General features: G+C 42.0%; 1 protein-coding gene across 4 annotated transcripts in view; it reads right to left on the bottom strand.

Moving 5' to 3' along the window:
• Positions 1 to 18717, bottom strand: part of PEX7 (peroxisomal biogenesis factor 7) — a 91084-nt gene extending 72367 nt beyond the window's left edge. For all 4 annotated transcript variants that reach the window (XR_006279994.1, XM_038395812.2, XM_038395809.2 and 1 more), the window contains exons 1-5: positions 18439 to 18717; positions 13795 to 13852; positions 11891 to 12041; positions 3959 to 4036; positions 3132 to 3240 (exon numbers count right to left, since the gene is read on the bottom strand). Coding sequence is in view for 3 of the 4 variants with exons in the window: in XM_038395812.2 (XP_038251740.1) it covers positions 3132 to 3240; positions 3959 to 4036; positions 11891 to 12041; positions 13795 to 13852; positions 18439 to 18574 (532 nt within the window). In the remaining variant the exon portion in view is untranslated. The remainder of the gene's footprint in view (positions 1 to 3131; positions 3241 to 3958; positions 4037 to 11890; positions 12042 to 13794; positions 13853 to 18438) is intronic.
• Positions 18718 to 20291: the final 1574 nt, after the last annotated feature.

Here is a 20291-nt window from a genome sequence, read left to right as displayed (position 1 = left end):
GTCCACTGAGTCCTACTTTTTGTTCAGGCAATTGCTAAGAGAAATAAGATTGTTTACATTTACAGGAGATAATGCTGCCTGCTTCTTATTTACCATGTCAGCTGAAAGTGAGAACAGATGTTTGCATGACATTTTTGTAGCCTGTGTTGAAAAGTATTTATGTGCCAGATATGCTAAACATTTACATGCCCCTTCATGCTTTGGCCACCATTCCAGAGGACATGCTTCCATGCTGATGACGCTCGTTAAAAAAATAATGCGTAAATTAAATTTGTGACTGAACTTGTCAGGGGAGAATTGTATGCCTCCTGCTTTGAGCTTTACCCACATTCTGCCACATATTTCATGTTATAGCAGTCTCAGATGATGACCCAGCATGTTGTTTGTTTTCACAGAATCACAGAATATCAGAATTGGAAGGGACCTCAAGAGGTCATTTAGTCCAACCCCCTGCTCAAAGCAGGAGCTATCCCCAATTTTTGCCCCCAGATCCCTCAATGGCCCCCTCAAGGATTGAACTCACAACCCTGGGTTTAGCAAGCTAATGCTCAAACCACTAAGCTATCCCTGTCCCCCACTTTAAGAACACTTTCACTATAGATTTGACAAAATGCAAAGAAGGTACCACTGTGAGATTTCTAACGATAGATACGGCACTCCAAGCAAAATTTAAGAATCTGAAGTGCCTTCCAAAATCTGATCAGAACGGGGTGTGGAGCATGCTTTCAGAAATCTTAAGAGAGCAACACCCCGATGCGGAAACTACAGAATCTGAACCACCAAAAAAGAAAGTCAACCTTCTGCTGGTGGCATCTGACTCAGATGATGAAAATGAATACATGTTGGTCTGCACTGCTGTGGATCATTATCGAGCAGAACCCATCATCAGCATGGATGCATGTCCTCTAGAATGGTAGTTAAAGCATGAAGGGACATATTAATCTTTAGCGCGTCTGGCACATAAATATCTTGCAACACCGCCCACAGTGCCATGTGAACGCCTGTTCTCACTTTCAGGGGTCATTGTAAACAAGAAGCAGGCAGCATTATCTCCTGCAAACGTAAACAAACTTGTTTGTCTGAGTGATTGGCTGAACAAGAAGCAGGACTGAGTAGGACTGTAGGCTGTAAAGTTTTACATGGTTTATTTTAGAATGCAGTTATTTTTTCTACATTTGTAAGTTCAAATTTCATGATAAAGAGATTGCACTACAGTACTTGTATTAAGTTAATTGAAAACTACCATTTATTTTATTTTTACAGTGCAAATATTTGTAATAAAAAATAAATACAGAGTGAGCACTGTACACTTTGTATTCTGTGTTGTAACTTAAATCAATATATTTGAAAATGTGGAAAACATCCAAAGATATTTACATAAATAGTATTCTATTATATTTTAATTGTGCGATTAATCACTATTAATTTTTAATCACTTGACAGCCCTCATTATTATGTGCATTAGAACAAATAAGAAACTCACTATCAACAGACAATTCTACACTTCCACTGTCCAAACTGAGTCAAAATGGCAACAGCCAGCATGAATGATGAAAAGTAAATCAGATTTTTAGAAAACATTACAATTTTTATAGTCTAAACTGTTATAAGAAAGATTGTGTATGCATGTGTGTTTTGACTACATCTCTTGAATTTAAATAATAGGACTGAAGTGACTCACGTTTAGGTCAAAACCAAAACACACTCAGGGCTTGGCTACACTTGCGAGTTGCAGCACAATAAAGGAGTCCCGGGCACATTAGCTCACTACCCGTCCACATTGGCAAGGCACATAGAGCGGCCACCAACGCTGCTGGTACTCCACCTCAGTGAGTGGAATAACATTTGCTGCGCCCCTGCCGCGGCGCCAGTGTGAATGAGGTGTTGCATTACTGTGCTCTGATCAGCCTCCAGAAACGTCCCATAATCCCCTTAAGTCAAGTGGCCACTTTTTTTTTTTTTTTTTTTTTGGAATCGCTGCAGGAATGTGGATATGCCCTTTAAAGCTCCATTTCTGACAGCCAGCTGCTTATCTCCTCCAAGACAAAGCAAGCCATTAGTGTGGAATGCCGCGTGAGAGAGAGAGGTGCGGGTGGGGGGAGGGGAGGTCTGCCGCGGTCTGAACTTACAAGACAGTATGCTGACATGCTCTCAGTCCCCCAAAAACCCACTCTCTCTCCCCATGTACACACAACACACTCCCTGTCACCCCCCCATTTGAAAAGCACATTGCAGTCACTTGCATGCTGGGATAGCTGCCCAAAATGCACCACTCCCAATGCTGCTGCAAGGGCCACAAATGTGGCCATGCCAGTGCATTTGAAGCTGTCAGTGTGGACAGACTGCAGCGCTTTCCCTACTGCGCTCTCCGAAGGCTGGTTTAACTCAAAGCACTCTACATCTGCAAGTGTAACCATGCCCTCAGACTTCAACAGGGGCAAGACTGTGCCTTTTGAATGGTTCTATCAATGGTCCCACTATGTTTTCCAAGTATTTAGTTGCAGTGAACATATACGCTGTAATCCCAAATCCCTATTCAAATCACTTTGCAGTCCTTCATTTGACCCCAAAGAGACAACTTTTTTTTTTTTTTTTTTTTGGTGTTAGTCACCATAATCTACAAAACTGGCAGGAGGCAGAAAAGGTAAAATTGCTGATGGTCTTTCCTAAGGACAGGGCACAGAAATACATATCAGTATATTATACAGTGCATCTTAAATAGATGTCTCATACTTTAGGGCAAACGGTCTACTGCTACCATGGTTTTGGAGGCAGTCTTTTGAAGATACGTTAGAATACACAAGAAAGCATGAAGCACATTTTAGCAGCCAAAAACAAAAAATTATGAGTGGGAAGGGGAGTTGTAAAAATGCAATAGTGTGAAAAACTGCCTCAGGATCACTGAAGTGAAGCAAGTGCTAGATAAATGCTGATTCCAGTTGAGAAACCAAGAGAAGCGATTTAAGGATCAAAACAGAACCTGCAAATTCATTCCATGGCTATAAATTTCTCTCTTCTTCTTCCATTTTAAAAAAATATGATACACACCACCATCCGCTGGACAAAGTGAGAAATAATTCAATACAATGAAGGCTCTTTTGATTTGAATGGCATTTTAATATAATATTTACCTGAAGCAGATGCAAAACAGCCTGGGATGTGCGGAGACCATATAGTGCTGTAAATGATGCCCTCATGGCCTTTAAAAGTGCATAATGACCGCCCCACAGTTGGGTCCCACTAAATAAAATGAAAAACAAAAGTCTGCAGGTGGAGCATAGCAACACTTAAATCCAATTATTTATTTTGGCCTAAACACAACTTTCCAAGAAGGCTATTAAAATGTACACTTTATTCTACTGGGATTTATGTACAATAAAAAGAAGAGGTTTTCATATATGCATTCACAGAGAAATTTAAAAAATTATGTAAAGAGACCAGAATATCTCAATATTTTTATATTATATAGCTGTAGATATAAATATAATATTTTTTACTGTGTCCATCAAACAGTTTCTGGGCACACAACAAAACTGAAAATATTTCAATTACTCTTTCAAATGTGTCTGGTCTTTCTGCTATTTAGATATTTTGGGGCTAATAGGCATGCATATTAATTAGAAATAAAAGTATCTAAACCCCATCTTACAATTAGTTTAGCCCAAAATCTCCCAGGGATTTCTTTGGGAATTCTATGTCATGATGGACTGCAGGATCTTCCCTTTAACATACATCATTGAAAGAATTCATGTGTTTTGAAAGTATACTGCTAGGAAGGGCAATGCAGCAATCCAAATTAAAAATAAATAAATAAACATGACAGCATCAGTTTAAATAAAGAGGAAAGCAGAAGGAACAGAAAACTGCATAAGAGAGGACACGGTTTCTCAACACAAATTAAGAACGGCAAGCTCCAAAACAAATCACAGTGCTGACCTTCTGTAAAAAACAGACATACCAGTTTGGCAGTTTGATCCCATGAACCAGACACCACTAGCTGTTCTCCTCTGGTTTGGCTCCAGTCAACACTGTAAACCTATAAATATTACAACAGCTTAGTTTAGAACAGCATAAATCTCCAATTTTGATACTCTGCCAAGCCAGAGTTTCATAAAGTGTACCTGGATTTTTAGTTTGTATCACAATCAGCTGGAAATGTGCACATCTGGCACTAAAGAGCAGTCATGAAGCCACTTAACTGTGCAGAAAATTAAATTTAACATTTCAAACAGTTTTTCTTTACGAGTTCTGCTTTTTGTCATATATAGATACCAAACAACTCCTCTTAAAACTAGGACTAATGACGAAATAAGTTTGAGATGTGTTATTTATTTGTTGTGGAAATATTCATTAGTCACTTCTTAGCATATCTCTACACTGCAATTAAAAATCCACACCTAGCCCATGCCAGCTGACTCAGGCTCCGGCTAAGGGGCTATTTAATTGCGGGAGAGATGTTCCAGCTTGGACTCCAGCCTAGTCTCTGGGACCCTCCTGTGACACACTCTATATATAAAAAGAAAAGGAGGACTTGTGGCACCTTAAAGACTAACAAATTTATTTGGGCATAAGCTTTCATGAGTTGCATCCAATGAAGTGAGCTGTAGCTCATGAAAGCTTATGCTCAGATAAATTTGTTAGTCTCTAAGGTGCCACAAATACTCCTTTTCTTTTTGCGGATACAGACTAAAAGGACTGCTACTCTGAACTCTCTATATATAGAGTGTGAATATAATGTAACTAAAATATTTTTCATGCAAAAGGTCTCTTGTAAGGTATCATTACAAAGCTTATAATCTACTGAGTGTGGTCATCCTATTTGTATAAATGTATCACTCTTGTATCTGAAACTAGAAATATGAAATATAACTCTGAGGGCCTATTGTAATTATGCAAAGTGTGGGCCATTAATGGTGGTTTGGAATCGTGATGGCTCCCATCAATCAGGACAATTGACTATGGATGGCTCTGTTTGCAGGCAGACCTTCCTGTGAGTCAGGCTTGGAGGAATGAAGGCTTGGGGTCTCACAGGACATGTGATCATGTCACCTGAACTGGAATCCATCTTTAACCTGGTGCTTTTCCACTGAGAAGGAGGGGTGGAAACCCAGAGGGACAAAGGATTCCCGCCTTATGCAAAAGATATACAAGTGGGTGGAACAAAACAAGGGAGGCAGCCATCATGAGGAATCCCCTAGCTACCACCTGAGCTGGAACAAGGGCTGTACCAGGGGAAAGGACTGTGCCCAGACTAGGAAGGTATCCAGCTCCAGTCTGTGAAAGGAATTTATTGAAACCTCTTTAAAGGTGAGATTTTATCTGTATTCAGTTTTTATTACTGTACTAGACTTAGACTGGCGTGTTTGATTTTATTTTGCTTGGTAATTCACTTTGTTCTGTCCGTTATTACTTGGAACCACTTAAATCCTACTTTCTGTATTTAATAAAATCATTTTTTACTTATTAATTAACCCAGAGTATGTATTAATACTTGGGGGGAAAACAGCTGTGCATATCTCTCTATCAGTATTATAGAGGGTGAACAATTTATGAGCTTACCCTGTATAAGCTTTATACAGAGTAAAACAGATTTGTTTAGGGTTTGGACCCCATTGGGAGTTGGGCATCTGAGTGTTAAAGACAGGCACACTTCTGTAAGCTGCTTTCAGTTAAGCCTACAGCTCTTAGGGGATGTGGTTCAGACTTGGGTCTGGGTTTGCAGCAGGCTAGTGGGTCTGGCTCAAACCAGGCAGGGCACTGAAGTCCTAAGCTGTCTGAGCAGGAAAGCAGGGACAGAAGTAGTCATGGCATATCAGGTGGCAACTCCCAGGGGGGTTCCGTGATCCAACCCGTCACACCTCCCACCTCACAGGGTCCCAGTGCCCGAGCCGGAGTCCAAACTAGAATGTGTACCCCACGATTAAAAGCCCCTTAGCCTGAGCCCAGTCAGCTGGCGCAGGCCAGCAATGGGTTTTTAATTGCAGTGTAGACGTATCCTTAAAGAATTCAAAATTTCTCATTTTTTATTTACACCAAGTGAAGCAGAACCTTATAGTTGGCCTGTTTGGAAACTTATTGGTATGTTTAATAGCTGAAATTTAAAAGCTGAACTCATTACATAGAATTTTATACCTTTGAAACTCTTCTCTCTCATGTTATATAAAACAAATCTACATTAGAAGAAAGTTCAAGTTGCAAAGTCGAGCACCCAAAAACCTAGGAAATGCTGCAATTAAAGGTTGAACACACAAATCTTAATTTGCCTGCCTTGTGCACATGCCTTATAACAGTCTCCTTGCCTAGGCAGTCCCAGTCTTTCCCATCCTTCTGTTCAAGAAAGTCCTGCTCAGCCCCATGCATCCTGCATGGCTTTCCTGTGCCAAGTACAACCCATTTGAAATCAGTGGGTTTGTATTCAGCACAGTTAAGCCATGCCACTGCTGCCCATGGTACTGCAGACACAATTAAAAGCAGGAAAATCCCAAATTACAGCCCACTTCTCGACTGTACTCTAATACCCACACAGCATGTTTTCACTGACAATGGACTCCTCGTCACATGGCACTCCTTTCTGCCTCCAACAGATATGGGAATACAGTACACACAACACATTAATTCCCCTCACATTAATGCACAAAACCTTAGTTTTGAACTCACAAACACTTAAATGTGCTCATCAACCAGGAGCACTTACTAATGTTGCTGAGCCTGTTAAGGTTATAGACTGTGATGATACTACAGATCCCTGTGCCCTTCCACCACAACTCACCCAATTTGCCAGAGTACTGATGGAAAAGAGAAGGAGGCAGGGATGGGAAAATAAAACAGACCTATTGGGACAGCACTGATACTTTAATTCTCTGTTTTGTGAACAAATACCATACACTAAAGTCATATATAGATAGCTTCCTATCTCCACATTTCTCATCATCATATTTTATACAGAATATTGCCTCCAGTGATGAAATCTGCAGATAGCCCACTACAAGGACACCATTCAGAGCCTAAGTCACCTCTTCCTTGGCTAAATAAGGATACTTGTTTCCACATCTGATAGCTGAATCTCATAATATCCCACTTTAACCTATATTGAAGTATTAGTATGTGATACTAGCCAAATTTCATACCAGAAAGAGACAAACGTATTTAAAGTTCATATCCAGGTTCATAGAGGATAGGACCATCAATGGCTATTAGCTAGGATGGTCAGGGATAAAACCCCACACTCTGGATGTCCCTAAACGTCTAACTGCCAGAAGTTGGGACTGAACAACAAGGGATAGATCACTTGATAATTGCCCCATTTTGTTCATTCCCTCAGAAGCATCTGGCACCATCAAAGACAGGATATTGGGCTAGATTGATCATTAGTCTGACCCAGTATGGCTGTTCATATGTAAAACTACACCCTAGTCAGCAAACAGTTGACATTTCTTTGGTCATTAATACCACAACTAATTCCCTTTCACGCTCATTATACACCCACCCACAATATACACATCCAGTTCCTCAATCACACTTGCATGCATAGGTGCCAACCCTATGGGCACTCCAATACCCACCCGCAGACCCCCCCGATCAGCTCCTCCCCCTCCCCACAGTGCCTCTCACCCACCAGCAGGTCCCACTGATCAGCACCTCCCCCTCCCTCCAGCGCCTCCCGCCTGCCGCAATCAGTTGTTCCACAGGGTGCAGGAGGCATTGAAGGGGAGGGGGCCAGAATGGGGCAGGAAGAGGTGAGGTGGGGTGGGGTGGGGGCGGTGCCTGGGCCGGGTGGGAAACACCCCCTGGCACACAGAATCATGGAACTGGACGGGACTTCAAGAGGTCATCTAGTCCAGTCCCCTGCACTTGTGGCAGGACTAATTATCTAGACCATTCCTTACAGGTGTTTGTCTACTCCTCTTAAAAATCCCCAATGATGGACGTAAGAAAGTCGGCACCTCTCCTCACATGCACAATCATAACTTCATCCTCAGATGAATTAAAGGAGAAAATATATGGATAGTATATATTTAATCTTGGTGTTAAAGCTGTTCATTTTATGATGAGTAACTGGATATGTGTATTGTAGGTGGCTGTATGCTCAAAGTGAAAGGGAGTTCATTGTCAAGCTAGGAATCGGAGTGCATTTGAATGATAAGGCACGTGCATAGTGGCTGGTGTGGATGTTAATGCTGCTTAACTGGAGACTTCCTCAATTTTTAGAAATGGTGCTGAAAGGTAACACATGTAGTCAAAAAAGAAAAGGAGGACTTGTGGCACCTTAGAGACTAACAAATTTATTTGAGCATAAGTTTTCGTGAGCTACAGCTCACTTCATCGGAGTGCTGCTACTCAAACATTTAGTCAATTACTTTTTTTATATAGAGATGGACATACGTCAACATTCTGGATTTCCCAGAAGCGAGACAGAGTTCCATGCTTTAATTCATGGCAGTGCCATTCAAATCATTATTTAAACCTGTATTACTTGAGACTTGACACATTGCTCTCTTTTGTAGCTTTTTCAGCCTGACCCTGCCATTGCAACTAATATTGCTGTGTTACCTAGGGAGTCATTCCAGGCTGACAGTTCAAAACACTGTCTTGTCTCCTGTCTGACCCTCTCTTTTCTATTTCAGTTTGTACTGGACATACTCTATCATGCTTAAAACATACATCAACAGGAAATGTACACTGGTATTTCCTGGATGTAAAAACATGTTAGCTCTCCTTGCCATGAAGTGAAATGCAACATTGCTACTGGCTGCTCAATACTGTCCATCATTCATGTCAGTCACATCTTAAACTTGATCTGCAACCTGATCAACAGCAGTCAGTACCAAATATTTCTTTCATCTTCATCTGAAGTGGCAGATGGTACAATTATGAAATAATCTGCCTACAGTGGAAAATTTCTTCCTAATTCTGGCCATTAATGACTATTTTATGCTCTTTACACTGTATAGGAAAATTACGATCAATACTATTCTTTGGAGAAGACAGCTGCAATGAAATCGGCTATAACTCCTGACAGATAGTTTTTAAGAAGTCACTGGTCAGCAAAACCACTTCAAGTCAATGCCGTTCTTTGAACATCATATTGCTTCAGGTCTGTAAGAAAATAATTCCTCATCTTTATGAGAGCTAACAGGCAATCATTCATTCGTAGGAGTTTCAGCCTTGCAAAAAGAGGTGAAGCACACAAACTAATGATTTCTGCACCTCAGAAAGATTCCCCCCAGTATAGATATATCAGGTATAAATATTTATAAATATATACCAATTTAGTTACTAAATATGAAACAAATTCTGATATTGTAGTATTTTATCTTTAAAAAATTCAATCCAGTCTGAATTTTGTCAATAGATGTAACGTAAGGCTAGTCAGACCAATAAAAAGATCCATGCTAGTCACAATTTTCCATTTAAATAGTGGGCCCGAAATCTTGTGCAATTTGGGCCTGTTGTATTAATTCAGATGGAATATATGGACCCAAAGAGTTAAAAGTGTAACATAACCCAGTCACTACCCAACATTAAACTGTTTCAAACAAGGTTTGGAGTTTCACATGCAGAGACCTCAGCCTGCTTAATCCCCTGGCAAACACATCATTAAAAATCCTTTTATCAGAGATACAGAAAAGAAGGAAAAAGTTAAAGCATTTAAAATGAAAAGTATTAAATAAGGCTTTCATTTTAACAACATCCATTATTCCCTTTACTTTATCTGGAGAGAGTTTTTCAAAGGAAAACACCCCTTGATTGACAGAATTTTAGATGGTATCAAAGATGGTAATAACTGTTTTTGGGGAAAAGAAGAAGTTACTTGAGATGGCTGGAGCTGTTCAAGTCTGATCCCATTTCATAAGATGACAAAACACACATACATAAAGGGGGAAAAACAGGAATAGTAAAGACAGAAAATGCAGCTTCTGTCTCTGATGTTTTTTCCAGTAATGAGGTTGTAAGTGAAAACACCAGTACAGTGTTTCAGCTACTTCAAGACCTGGCAAACTTGAACCAGTGTTGGGCTGTTTAGGTGATTGCTTTAAGTTGCCACTTTCTGGTCACATGCTTACAGCAGTGTTGCAAAATATGCTGTCCTGGCTGGCTAAGCAAGACTGTTATTAGAGAGAAGTAAAAAAGCAGAGAGATAGGAAAGAGAAGAAATAAGGTAGGGAAGGAAAAGGACACATCCTAACTGGTGGTTGGGATTCAGCTGAAGCCAGTGGAGGTGGCAGTGTCATCTGGGCCCCTCTCTTGGCCCAGTCCTATTAGCACTTCTTTCAGGATGAGAATAAAGATTTGGGGTCCCAGGAAACACTGGGGTGGCTGCCATGATGGTGAAGCTTGCCCCTTCCCCATCTCTCATCTTTCAGTCAGGCAGCACTGCAGTCCATTAGCTCCCCCTTCCCCCAAAGTCCCTTTTTCACAAACCTGAAAGGGAGTGATGGTGGAATAGCCCATCCCTTCATTATTTTGTCCATCAATCAGGCCTAATTTCCAATACAGCAATTTTGGTTCACCGATTTCCAGGTCCACACTTTTCTTGTTTACCAAGCATGATCTTAACACAATCCTTGAGTTATATCAGCAGGCCTTTTGTTAGACTGAATTAGACTAGATTAGTTAGACTGCACTGTGTCCCGCTTTTGCACTTTTCCCCATCAACATGTGTTATAGGTCTTATGAATTTTCAATCACTTTTCAAATATAAGCTTGCAATCAGGGTACATTTGTAGGCCCAATTAACACAACAGGAACAATTGTGGGACACCTCTTTTGAAGAAGGATCTTTAGAAAGATTTTCAATTATCTGCCTCTCCCACCCAAAGTATGTTATATCACTTTGAACAGGTTCCCTTTAGAAGTCTAACACTCCTTTCTGCAGGCTGAGGTCACAACGTTACATGACTTTTCCTTCTCATGTGCCTCTGGCTTCAGGGTTCTGACATGCCAAAGATGCACAGGTTACAGTTATTCCACCTATTCCCCCTTTTGAGAACCAAATAATTAAAAGAGTAACAGTCAGCCTAAAAACGCAATGAGGTAAAATATTGTTGGAGATATTTCCGTTTTAATAGTTTGTAAAAACAACAGGAATAATTTATATTCACTCTCAGTCCCATTCATCAAGAATTATAACATTCAAAAACCAGTTGGAGAACACTTCAATCTCTCTGGTCACTCGATCACAGACCTGGGAGTGGCTATACTTCAACAAAAAAGCTTCAAAAACAGACTCCAACGAGAGACTGCTGAATTGGAATTAATTTGCAAACTGGATATAATTAATTTAGGCTTGAATAGAGACTGGGAATGGATGAGTCATTACACAAAGTAAAACTATTTCCCCATGGTATTTCTCCCTCCCACCCCACCCCCCACTGTTCCTCTGATATTCTTGTTAACTGCTGGAATTAGCCTACCTGCTTGTCACCATGAAAGGTTTTCTTTCCTCCCCCCCCCCCCCGCTGTTGGTGATGGCTTATCTTAAGTGATCACTCTCCTTACAGCGTGTATGATAAACCCATTGTTTCATGTTCTCTGTGTGTGTGTGTGTGTGTGTGTGTATATAAATCTCTCCTCTGTTTTTTCCACCAAATGCATCCGATGAAGTGAGCTGTAGCTCACGAAAGCTTATGCTCTAATAAATTTGTTAGTCTCTAAGGTGCCACAAGTACTCCTTTTCTTTTTGCGAATACAGACTAACACGGCTGCTACTCTGAAACCTATAAACACAATATGTAATTTACCTCATGTTCAACAGTCTTGAAGCTGTAAGTTCATGCTATAGCCCCAAGCAAAGAAAAAACATTTTCCAATAGTGATTCTGCAAGTGAGCCCTTTAATAATCCAAGCAGTAAAAAAGTAGGCCATTAACATTTTTAATTTTGCCTTTTACCTCCTGAGTGTGCTCTTTATAGACTTGCAGCGGACCTGTTGGTTTAGCAGTGTCCCAGATCTGCAGAGATCCATCCCCACTAGAAGTGACCAGCACGTGTTCATTGTTCTCACTCCATGTCACATCAAACAGGCCATCATTCCAGTCAAAACTAAACCAGGGCAATCAAGATATTCATCCATGAGAAATGACTGTATAGCTGGTTGGGTTATATTCAAAGATTAATCAACAAGTTTTTTAATTTACCACATTTTGAACATATTAATTTTTTGTATGTTTGACTTTCTAAAGAATCTTCTTAGAAGAAATTCTGATGATACATTGAAAGTTTTAAAAAAAATTATGTTAGAACAGGTCAGCACAAGAGAGCCAAAGACCATCACCTTTCATATAGAGTAGAGGTGGGCAAACTACGGCCCGCGGGCCAGATAAGCAGCATGGTAAGGGGGCAGAGGGAAGGGAGGTTGGATAAGGGGCAGGCGGTCCTCGGGGGCAGTCAGGGGACAGGGAGCGGGGGGGGGTTGGAAAGAGGGTGGTGTCCCGAAGGGGGCGGTTAGGGGACAAGGAGCAGGGGGAGTTGATAGGGAGTGAGGTCCCGGGGGGCGGTTAGGGGCAGGGGTCCTGGGAGGGGGCGGTCAGGGGACAAAGAGCAGGGGGAGTTGGATGAGTCAGGGGTTCGGAGTGGGAGTCAGGGGTGGGAAGTGGGAGGAAGTGGATAGGGGGTGGGGGCCAGGCTGTTTGGGGAGGCACAGCCTTCCCTACCGGGCCCTCCATATCATTTCGAAACCCTGATGTGGCGAAAAAAAGTTTGCCCACCCCAATATAGGGACTGAGGTCTGATTTCCATCCTAACCTTCCTGAGCAAAGGGGAGCACTATAGAGGTAGTGCCAGCTTGGATATCTCATAGAGCTATTATTTATCACTAACTGAGATACCAAAATATCCAAGTCAATCTCTACTTCTATTGCACTGAAGGAAGGGCATGCCACTCATTGATCTATAGTGACCACTCTGGTTGACAGCAAAACATCATTAAGTGATTAGAAATGTCCCATCCAGTCCTTCTTATCCATAAGGATGCTGATTGGAATTCAGAGCCTCCAGGGTGGGAGTGGTAAACACGGAGCAGTCCTCCAAGGTTCTAACAAAGAAACATAAGGCCTCCCACTACAAACAATGAGGGGATAAAGAGTACTTTCATTACTGAACCAGTAATATTCATTTATTACTATAATACTATACCCAGCAGTAGCAGTACAATATTTAACTGCTATAAGTAGCCTGCCATCTAATTAACCAACTGAAAAAATATCTGCTGGTATCTAAGAGTAAGGTAATTTATTATATTTCTATTTAAACTCTCATCTCAGATAAGCTTTATGTTTCAAGTTATGTCAACACTTCTCTTACAATCAGAGCACCACATTTTAGTAGAGCTTTGTTGAGCTGTGAAAGGAGACAACCCAAAAAGAACTTCGAGAGGATTCACCATTCCCCAGAAAAGATCAATAGGGAAATACCTACAAAGTTTAATTTCCACAGGTCCCGCTTCATTCATTCATTCAAACCCATTCAGTGAAAAGTTTTGGGTCCAAGGAGCAATGCAAGGGCAGCAAGACTCAATGTGCAACAATAAGCTAGGGTAGAAACACTGCTTTTAACCTGCACCACTCTGCTGCCCCTAAATGGCTTACTTTAAGGATGGTGTCAACTTTAAAGATACCATTTAATATTTTAAGCTAGATAATATAACCAGACCTTTGTACCTAAGTAATGGAAGTGTATATTCAATATATCATACAGCCATTATTTATCACTAACAGAAATACCAAAATATCCAAGTTGGCCTCTTTCACTAAAGTTTCTATAACAAATACTTATTAAAAAGTTATAAAGTTGTTACCTCCTGAAAAGACAAATCCCAACTTCATTTTGTTCCAGCACTGCTAGAGTTCCACAACCTGAAAAAACAAGAACAGCACAATGTAACAGAGCCAATTTTTTTAATCCACTGGAAACTATGATGCACTGTGATGGTTTATACTACAGTGCAAATGTGGAAGGCACCTGAATCTGATAGAGGGACCTGCGCAATTAGCTGTGCTTATAAATAGCTTCTTTGGCTATATTTATGCCCTTTTGCTACTTCATCTGTGTCAGTTTTTGATACTTCTGACAGCAAAATGGGAAAAAGGGAAAACTCACTGCAAATCAAGCATTTTTATATTTTCTTTTGAATAACCTTATGTTGCAAACACAAATCAGTATGGAATTACATAGATCCTTTTATAATCTACTAGGGATAATACTACAGAAAAATGTGGTAATAATGAAGCTTATTATGGATGAAATGAAAAATGTAGGAAATTTGATTCTAAGAAAATGAAATTCAGATAAAACATTCCTATATCAAAGTGAAAAAAAGTATCATATTATTAAACACACTGCTCTTACAAGAAAGATGTAAAGCTACAATCCTGTAATAAGCACAGCACAGGGATCCAAGAGAGCTCAACCGCGGGTGCTAGGATGTGCCTATGAAGGCAGTTGCTAAGAGTACTATAATGTTTTCATCCAGTTTATTTTGTATATTGTACTACTATTTAATTCTAGTCAGACTCACTCTTGCCTCTGTATAGTCAGTTTTCCTCTGTTTGAGAGGATCTTTCCCACAGCAAGGGAGAGAGAGAGAGAGAGAGAGAAATTACTATGTAAACATAGGACAATCTGATTGGGAAGGAGACTCAGGAAAAAACTGGCAGGGAGTCTGGGGTACATGTAGACTCTGCAATTCACTATCATTAAAAAGTAGCAATATAGATGGCGTATGTGGGAAACGGAAGCAAAAAAATGGAGGAAATCAGTAAATGTTTTGGGATATGTTGACAATATGTAAGCAACCAATGAATCCAACAATATATTTGGACTGAACAAAAACTTAACAGTACAGCCTTTGAAGATATAAAAATATATGAGCTATTTTGCTTTAATAAGACCCCCAATACTCACTTTGTGTACCATTTTTCCTCTTATTATACATGTTATAAACAATAAAACAAAGATAAGCTAAAATCTAATACAACTGTGCTGTATCCATAAATTGGAAAAAAAAAATCAGTTGCTTACATTAAGAAAAAATCTTGAATTCAAAGTCTGGAGAATGGAGGTATTGCACTTACAGGCCAAAAAAGTATTCTGAATACCATGCATTACATACTGTGAAGATTAGACATTATGGGTGGGATCCACAAAGGTACTTAAATACTTAAGTCTCAGGTTAAGGTGCCTAAGTCCCAGTTTTGGTTCCATTGCAATGCACAAAACTCCCACTGAGCCCTGCAGGCTCCTAAACTAACTTGTCTCCTATGTTTTCAAGGTAAAAAAAGTTCCCATGTGCCTAAGTTTCTGCCTCTGAGCATGTGCATTGCTGCCTCTCTCTAGGCATCTGGACACTTATCACCTGCCTAAGCCTCACAGTGAATCACAAACCAAGGGAAGATATGCATTTGGTCACCTGTATCATGTATGGGGCCTGATCCGACAAGTGGCCTCTGAACATGCCTACAAGATTAGAGCCCATTCAAAATATGGCTAGGAGGAGATGGTGCTCGTGCTGAAGCTCACCTTATAACTAGGACCCTAACAAATTCAAGGTCCATTTTTGTCAATTTCAGTCATAGGATTTAAAAAAAAATTGCAAATGTCATGATTTCAGCTATTTAAATCTGAAATTTCACAGTGTTGTAATTGTAGGGATCCTGACCCAAAAAAGGAGTTGGGGGGGTCCACAAGGTTATTGTGGGAGGGGGGTTGCGGTACTCCTACCCTTACTTCTGCGCTACTGCTGGTGGCGGCGCTGCCTTCAGTGCTGGGCCCCTGGAGAGAGGTGGCTGCTGTCTGGAAGCCTAGCTCTGAAGGCAGAGCCACTGCCTGCAGCAGCTCAGAAATAAGGACAGCATGGTATGGTATGGCCACCTTTACTTCTGTTCTGCTGCCTGCAGAGCTAGGCCCTCAGCCAGCAGCCACCACTCCCCAGCTGCCCAGCTCTGAAGGCAGCAGCGCAGAAGTAAGGATGGCATGGTAGGAGTACTTGTGGCATGTTAGAGACTAACAAGCAGCCAGCTAAGGCCAAGTTTTCAAAGTAGGTACATACAAATAAGTACTTACACATCTAAATGCCTAGTTAGCAACATAATGTCCAATTTGTATATACAAATGCATTAACTGCAGATATGTGAATGTGCAAGAAGGCTGCCGTCACCTTTTTTCACACCGAATCAACTAAAAATAAATTTTACACAATGCTCACATCAAGGCCTCCCCTTTACTACTTTAATAAGTTATTTTCTATTCAAATGCAGTTCCTCTGATTTGCTAAACACTAGATGCCACAAAATACTTTATTTTAAAAATGTATTTTTCTGAGTTTTGTGCATGTTATTGGAAGCATTAACAGACCACCTATCTCCACCCAGCAATGCAGTGTGTATACTTTTTTTCAGTAGTCCATGTTGTTATGCTTGGTTAAATGGAAAAGATGTGCTTTTCTTTTCTCTTAAGCACACTATTTCTCTCCCAGAAGAGAAATTTAATCCCAGCAAGGAAGTTTAGAAGTAAAGAGTTAGAATTTAAGACCAGATCACCAGGTCTGACCTCCTGACCATCCAGCACCCAAACGCTAAACACAGCAACTAAAATTATACCAAACTATTACAAACCATGGGAGACTAAACTATTATAAATATAGTCTTCCCTTCACTGCTATGCAGTAGTTACATCTCTGTAGCTTCAGGTAATAGTCTTTTTTCTGCAAGCAAAATATTCCCAGTTATACTAATTCCATTTAAGTGTAATGGCAAAACATCAAATGACTTCAGGATAGTAAGACGGGGGCCATCAGTCCCAATCCTGTGAAAGAATACCTGCATAACTACCCCATGCATAAGTAGGCCCAGTTATGTGACTAAAGGTATGTGCATCCTTAAGTATTTACAGGCTGGGACTGCAGGTTGTCTTACTGTAGATACAGTACATTCCTTCTGTATCTAATGGAGGTTATAGGTTAGGTTAATGAAAAGAGAGTTTTTCTTATATTTTAACAGCGACTTATTTTTCTGCACTATATTTGCTGTACAGGAAAACACTAAATGTTGTTTTAAAATACTATTTACAAAGCACCCATTTTTATTAGACATTGCAAGTTATCATTTGTAGGACTTTCTTCCCATAAACACCATAATATTTTTAAGGTAGATGAACAGTTAAGAAAGTAATTTAACCACTAAAAAAGTCTGAAAAGCTCAAAAAGGTAATGCCAGCAGATAATTTTGCATGTGTGTGAGACAGGACTTGTACAAGTAGCCCACTGACCTTAATAGGTGTATTCATATAAACAAGTATTAGCAAGATTGGGACTAAAATGAAACTATAATTTTTTCTTAACATCCTTTCAAAAATCGTAAGTAATAAATTGTTTTTTTAAACACCCACTCACTTTCTATAACCTAAGGTCTTATTAGCTGAATAAATATTTGTTTGCTATACACAAGTTTAAAGACGACAGTATCCCTTTAACTAGAATTATAAAGCCCGAAATCAGTAGCAGTGTACATTTTATATGTATTTATAAAATATTTGTAGTCTATGTAACCATAGGATTTTCGTTCCTTCCAACACAGCAAAACTGAAAAGTCACCGAGAGAGAGTGTGTGGTAACTCTTCAGCTCAGCACCTTATAGGTCAAGAGATCGTAGTGCATATTTCATATGCTAGCTAGTCTCTCTCATTCCCCCCCACCCCCCCCAGCACAATAATTGACGGGTCTAATCAGTAGCCGCACTCCACAGGCGGCAGCAGCAATGCAGTCTCTGGAAGCAGCACCGAGGAGGGGGAAAGAAACTGTTAAAATTCCTTGGGAGTCAAAGTTGCCAAAAGTCTCAAAGCAAGGGGCGGAGACACACAACATCGTACAGTAACACAGGCCCCAAGTCCAAACACACTTATGCGCATGGAAGTTCATAGAATCATAGAATATCAGGGTTGGAAGGGACCTCAGGAGATCATCTAGTCCAACCCCCTGCTCAAAGCAGGACCAATCCCCAATTTTTGCCCCAAATGGCCCCCTCAGGGATTGAACTCACAACCCTGGGTTTAGCAAGCTAATGCTCAAACCACTGAGCTATCCCTCCCCCAGATGCAGGCATGTTTGCAAAGCTCAGCGCCAGCCCATGCAAGGTATAACGCGGAGCAGATCGTAAAGGGGAGGCAGAGGAGGGAGGAGGAAGAGGCATTCTCACGCCACAGAGCCCGGCAGGGACTGACATTTCCCCAGACTTAGCTCAGGCACCAGGGCCCCGCGGGGCTTCAGCGGCAGGCTCAGGGGGAGGGGGCGCAAGGGTGTTGCAGCTTCCGGGCCGGGGAGGGGGCCGGGGCTGCAGCCCCGCCCCGCAATAAGCGCGGGGGTGGGACAGGCAGTGAGCGCGGGGGGGCGGGGGACAAGGCCCCCCGCAGCTCCGCCCCAAGGAGGGGAACGCGGCCCCTCCCTCACCGGCGATCCCGTAGTACTGCGCGGCGGCGCAGGCCAGGCGCCCGGGCAGGTAGGGCGAGAACTCCACCGCGTAGCCGTGTCGCCCCGGCAGCCGGAAGGCCTGGGAGCGCCGAGCGCCCCCGCCGGCCCCGCTCATGGCCGCGGCGGCGGGTGGCTCGGCTGGGAGTAGCGAGCCCCCCTCCGCTCTAGCCCCACTGCGTGCGCGCGCACACACACGTGGGGCCGCTCCGGAAGCGCCCGGCAAAGGGGCGGGGCTCCGGGCGCGGCGCCGCCATCTTGGGTTTGGGCAAGACGCTGCGCAGCTCCTCGAGGGGCCGCGGAGGCCCTGTTGTCAGGGGCAACAGGCAGGGCTGAGCCCCGCCCCCAGCCTTCTCTCATCCCGCGACCTGGGCTTGACATCCCCTCCCCCGCCTTTTCACTTGTCGCCTGTTCTGCTCTCGCACCAACTTCTAGGGTTGCCAAATCTCCAGGATTGTCCTGGAGTCTCCAGGACTCAAAGATTAGTCTTTAATTAAAGATTATGTCATCTGATGAAACCTCTGGGAATACTTCCAACCAAAGTTGGCAACCCTGCCGTCATCCACCACCTTCACCCACGCTGGCCTCCTGCCTGATGTACAACCGGCTCCCTCACCACCTGTGGTCACAGCCGGGCTGAGGAGTGTGAAGCACACAGCTCACAAGGCGCTCGCGCCCTCCAGGGGTTGCTCTGGTTTTAGGGCAGGTCCTGCAAATACTTAATGCACCGCCACGCTTAACTTATTCACGTGAACAGTCCCACTGACTTCAGTGAGCACCCCAACCTATTTAGGGGAAGCTCTGTGGCCTGTGTTACTCAGGAGGTCACACTAGATGATTTGGCCTTGGAATCTAATATGAATCTACTTCTCCATAAAGTTATGTCAGCTGGTGAAATCAGCCTTGCTTTGTTAACTTCCCTAGGGTTGTGCCAGCATATACCAGCTGAGGAGCGATCTTGTATAAAGGCTCTGGGCCTGATAGACATCACTGAGAGAATGCAGGGTAGTAGGAAATGTTTTCAGAATCAGGCTCTTTATGTCCCCTGTGGCTCTACACTGTAACATTTTCAGCCCAAGCTGCTGCCAGTGCCACAACATCTATGCTGCTATATTTAGCATGCTAGCTTGAGTGGCGCTATTGCGTGAACCTGTCTGCCCATGCTGGGAATCACACCTCTCAGGTGCAGAGCAGATATACCCTCAGAGACTGTTTTGTGACCTCTGAAGTTTGGGAGCTCTGAACCAGGCTCCTGAGGTGAGGACTTTATGAACTCTTTATTGTAGTTGCTCCTGTCCTGAAACCCTGTTAAAAGGGGACATGCCATTTAACCATAGTAAGTCAATAGGTTTATCTAACGTGTAAATCAAAACAGAACTTGGTGGGTGTTTTGTCAGGTAGCACCTCCAATGACTGAGAAATACTTACTGAAATTAAACAAGCATGTGCAGGTTGCAACATTGAGCTTGGAACCAGAGCAATACCATACAAAGGCCCAAGTCAACATTCATTTTTTATGCTATAGCAATTTTCACATTACTCTATGGACAGGTTACCACTAGTATATCAAAGAGTTGGAGAAGTTTCATCAACTGATTCTGCATATCCGGTAGAAAGATAAATATAATAAAGTTCTGCAAAGAGCTTGTACAATCAGGAAGCAATCATAAAAGGCATATCTTTGCTGCACTAGACATGTCCTCTACCTGGTGCGACAATCAGGATTCAGATACCAAAGGGAGAACAAGGGGTTTGAACCCTAAAGAATACGCAGTTTGAATCAAATGATTATATACAATATTATTGTAGTATAAATGTATACGAAGTAAGGTCTT

The sequence above is a fragment of the Dermochelys coriacea genome, chromosome 3, assembly GCF_009764565.3.
Source record: "Dermochelys coriacea isolate rDerCor1 chromosome 3, rDerCor1.pri.v4, whole genome shotgun sequence".
NCBI lineage: Eukaryota > Metazoa > Chordata > Testudines > Dermochelyidae > Dermochelys > Dermochelys coriacea.
This window is presented reverse-complemented; position numbering and strand designations above follow the sequence as displayed.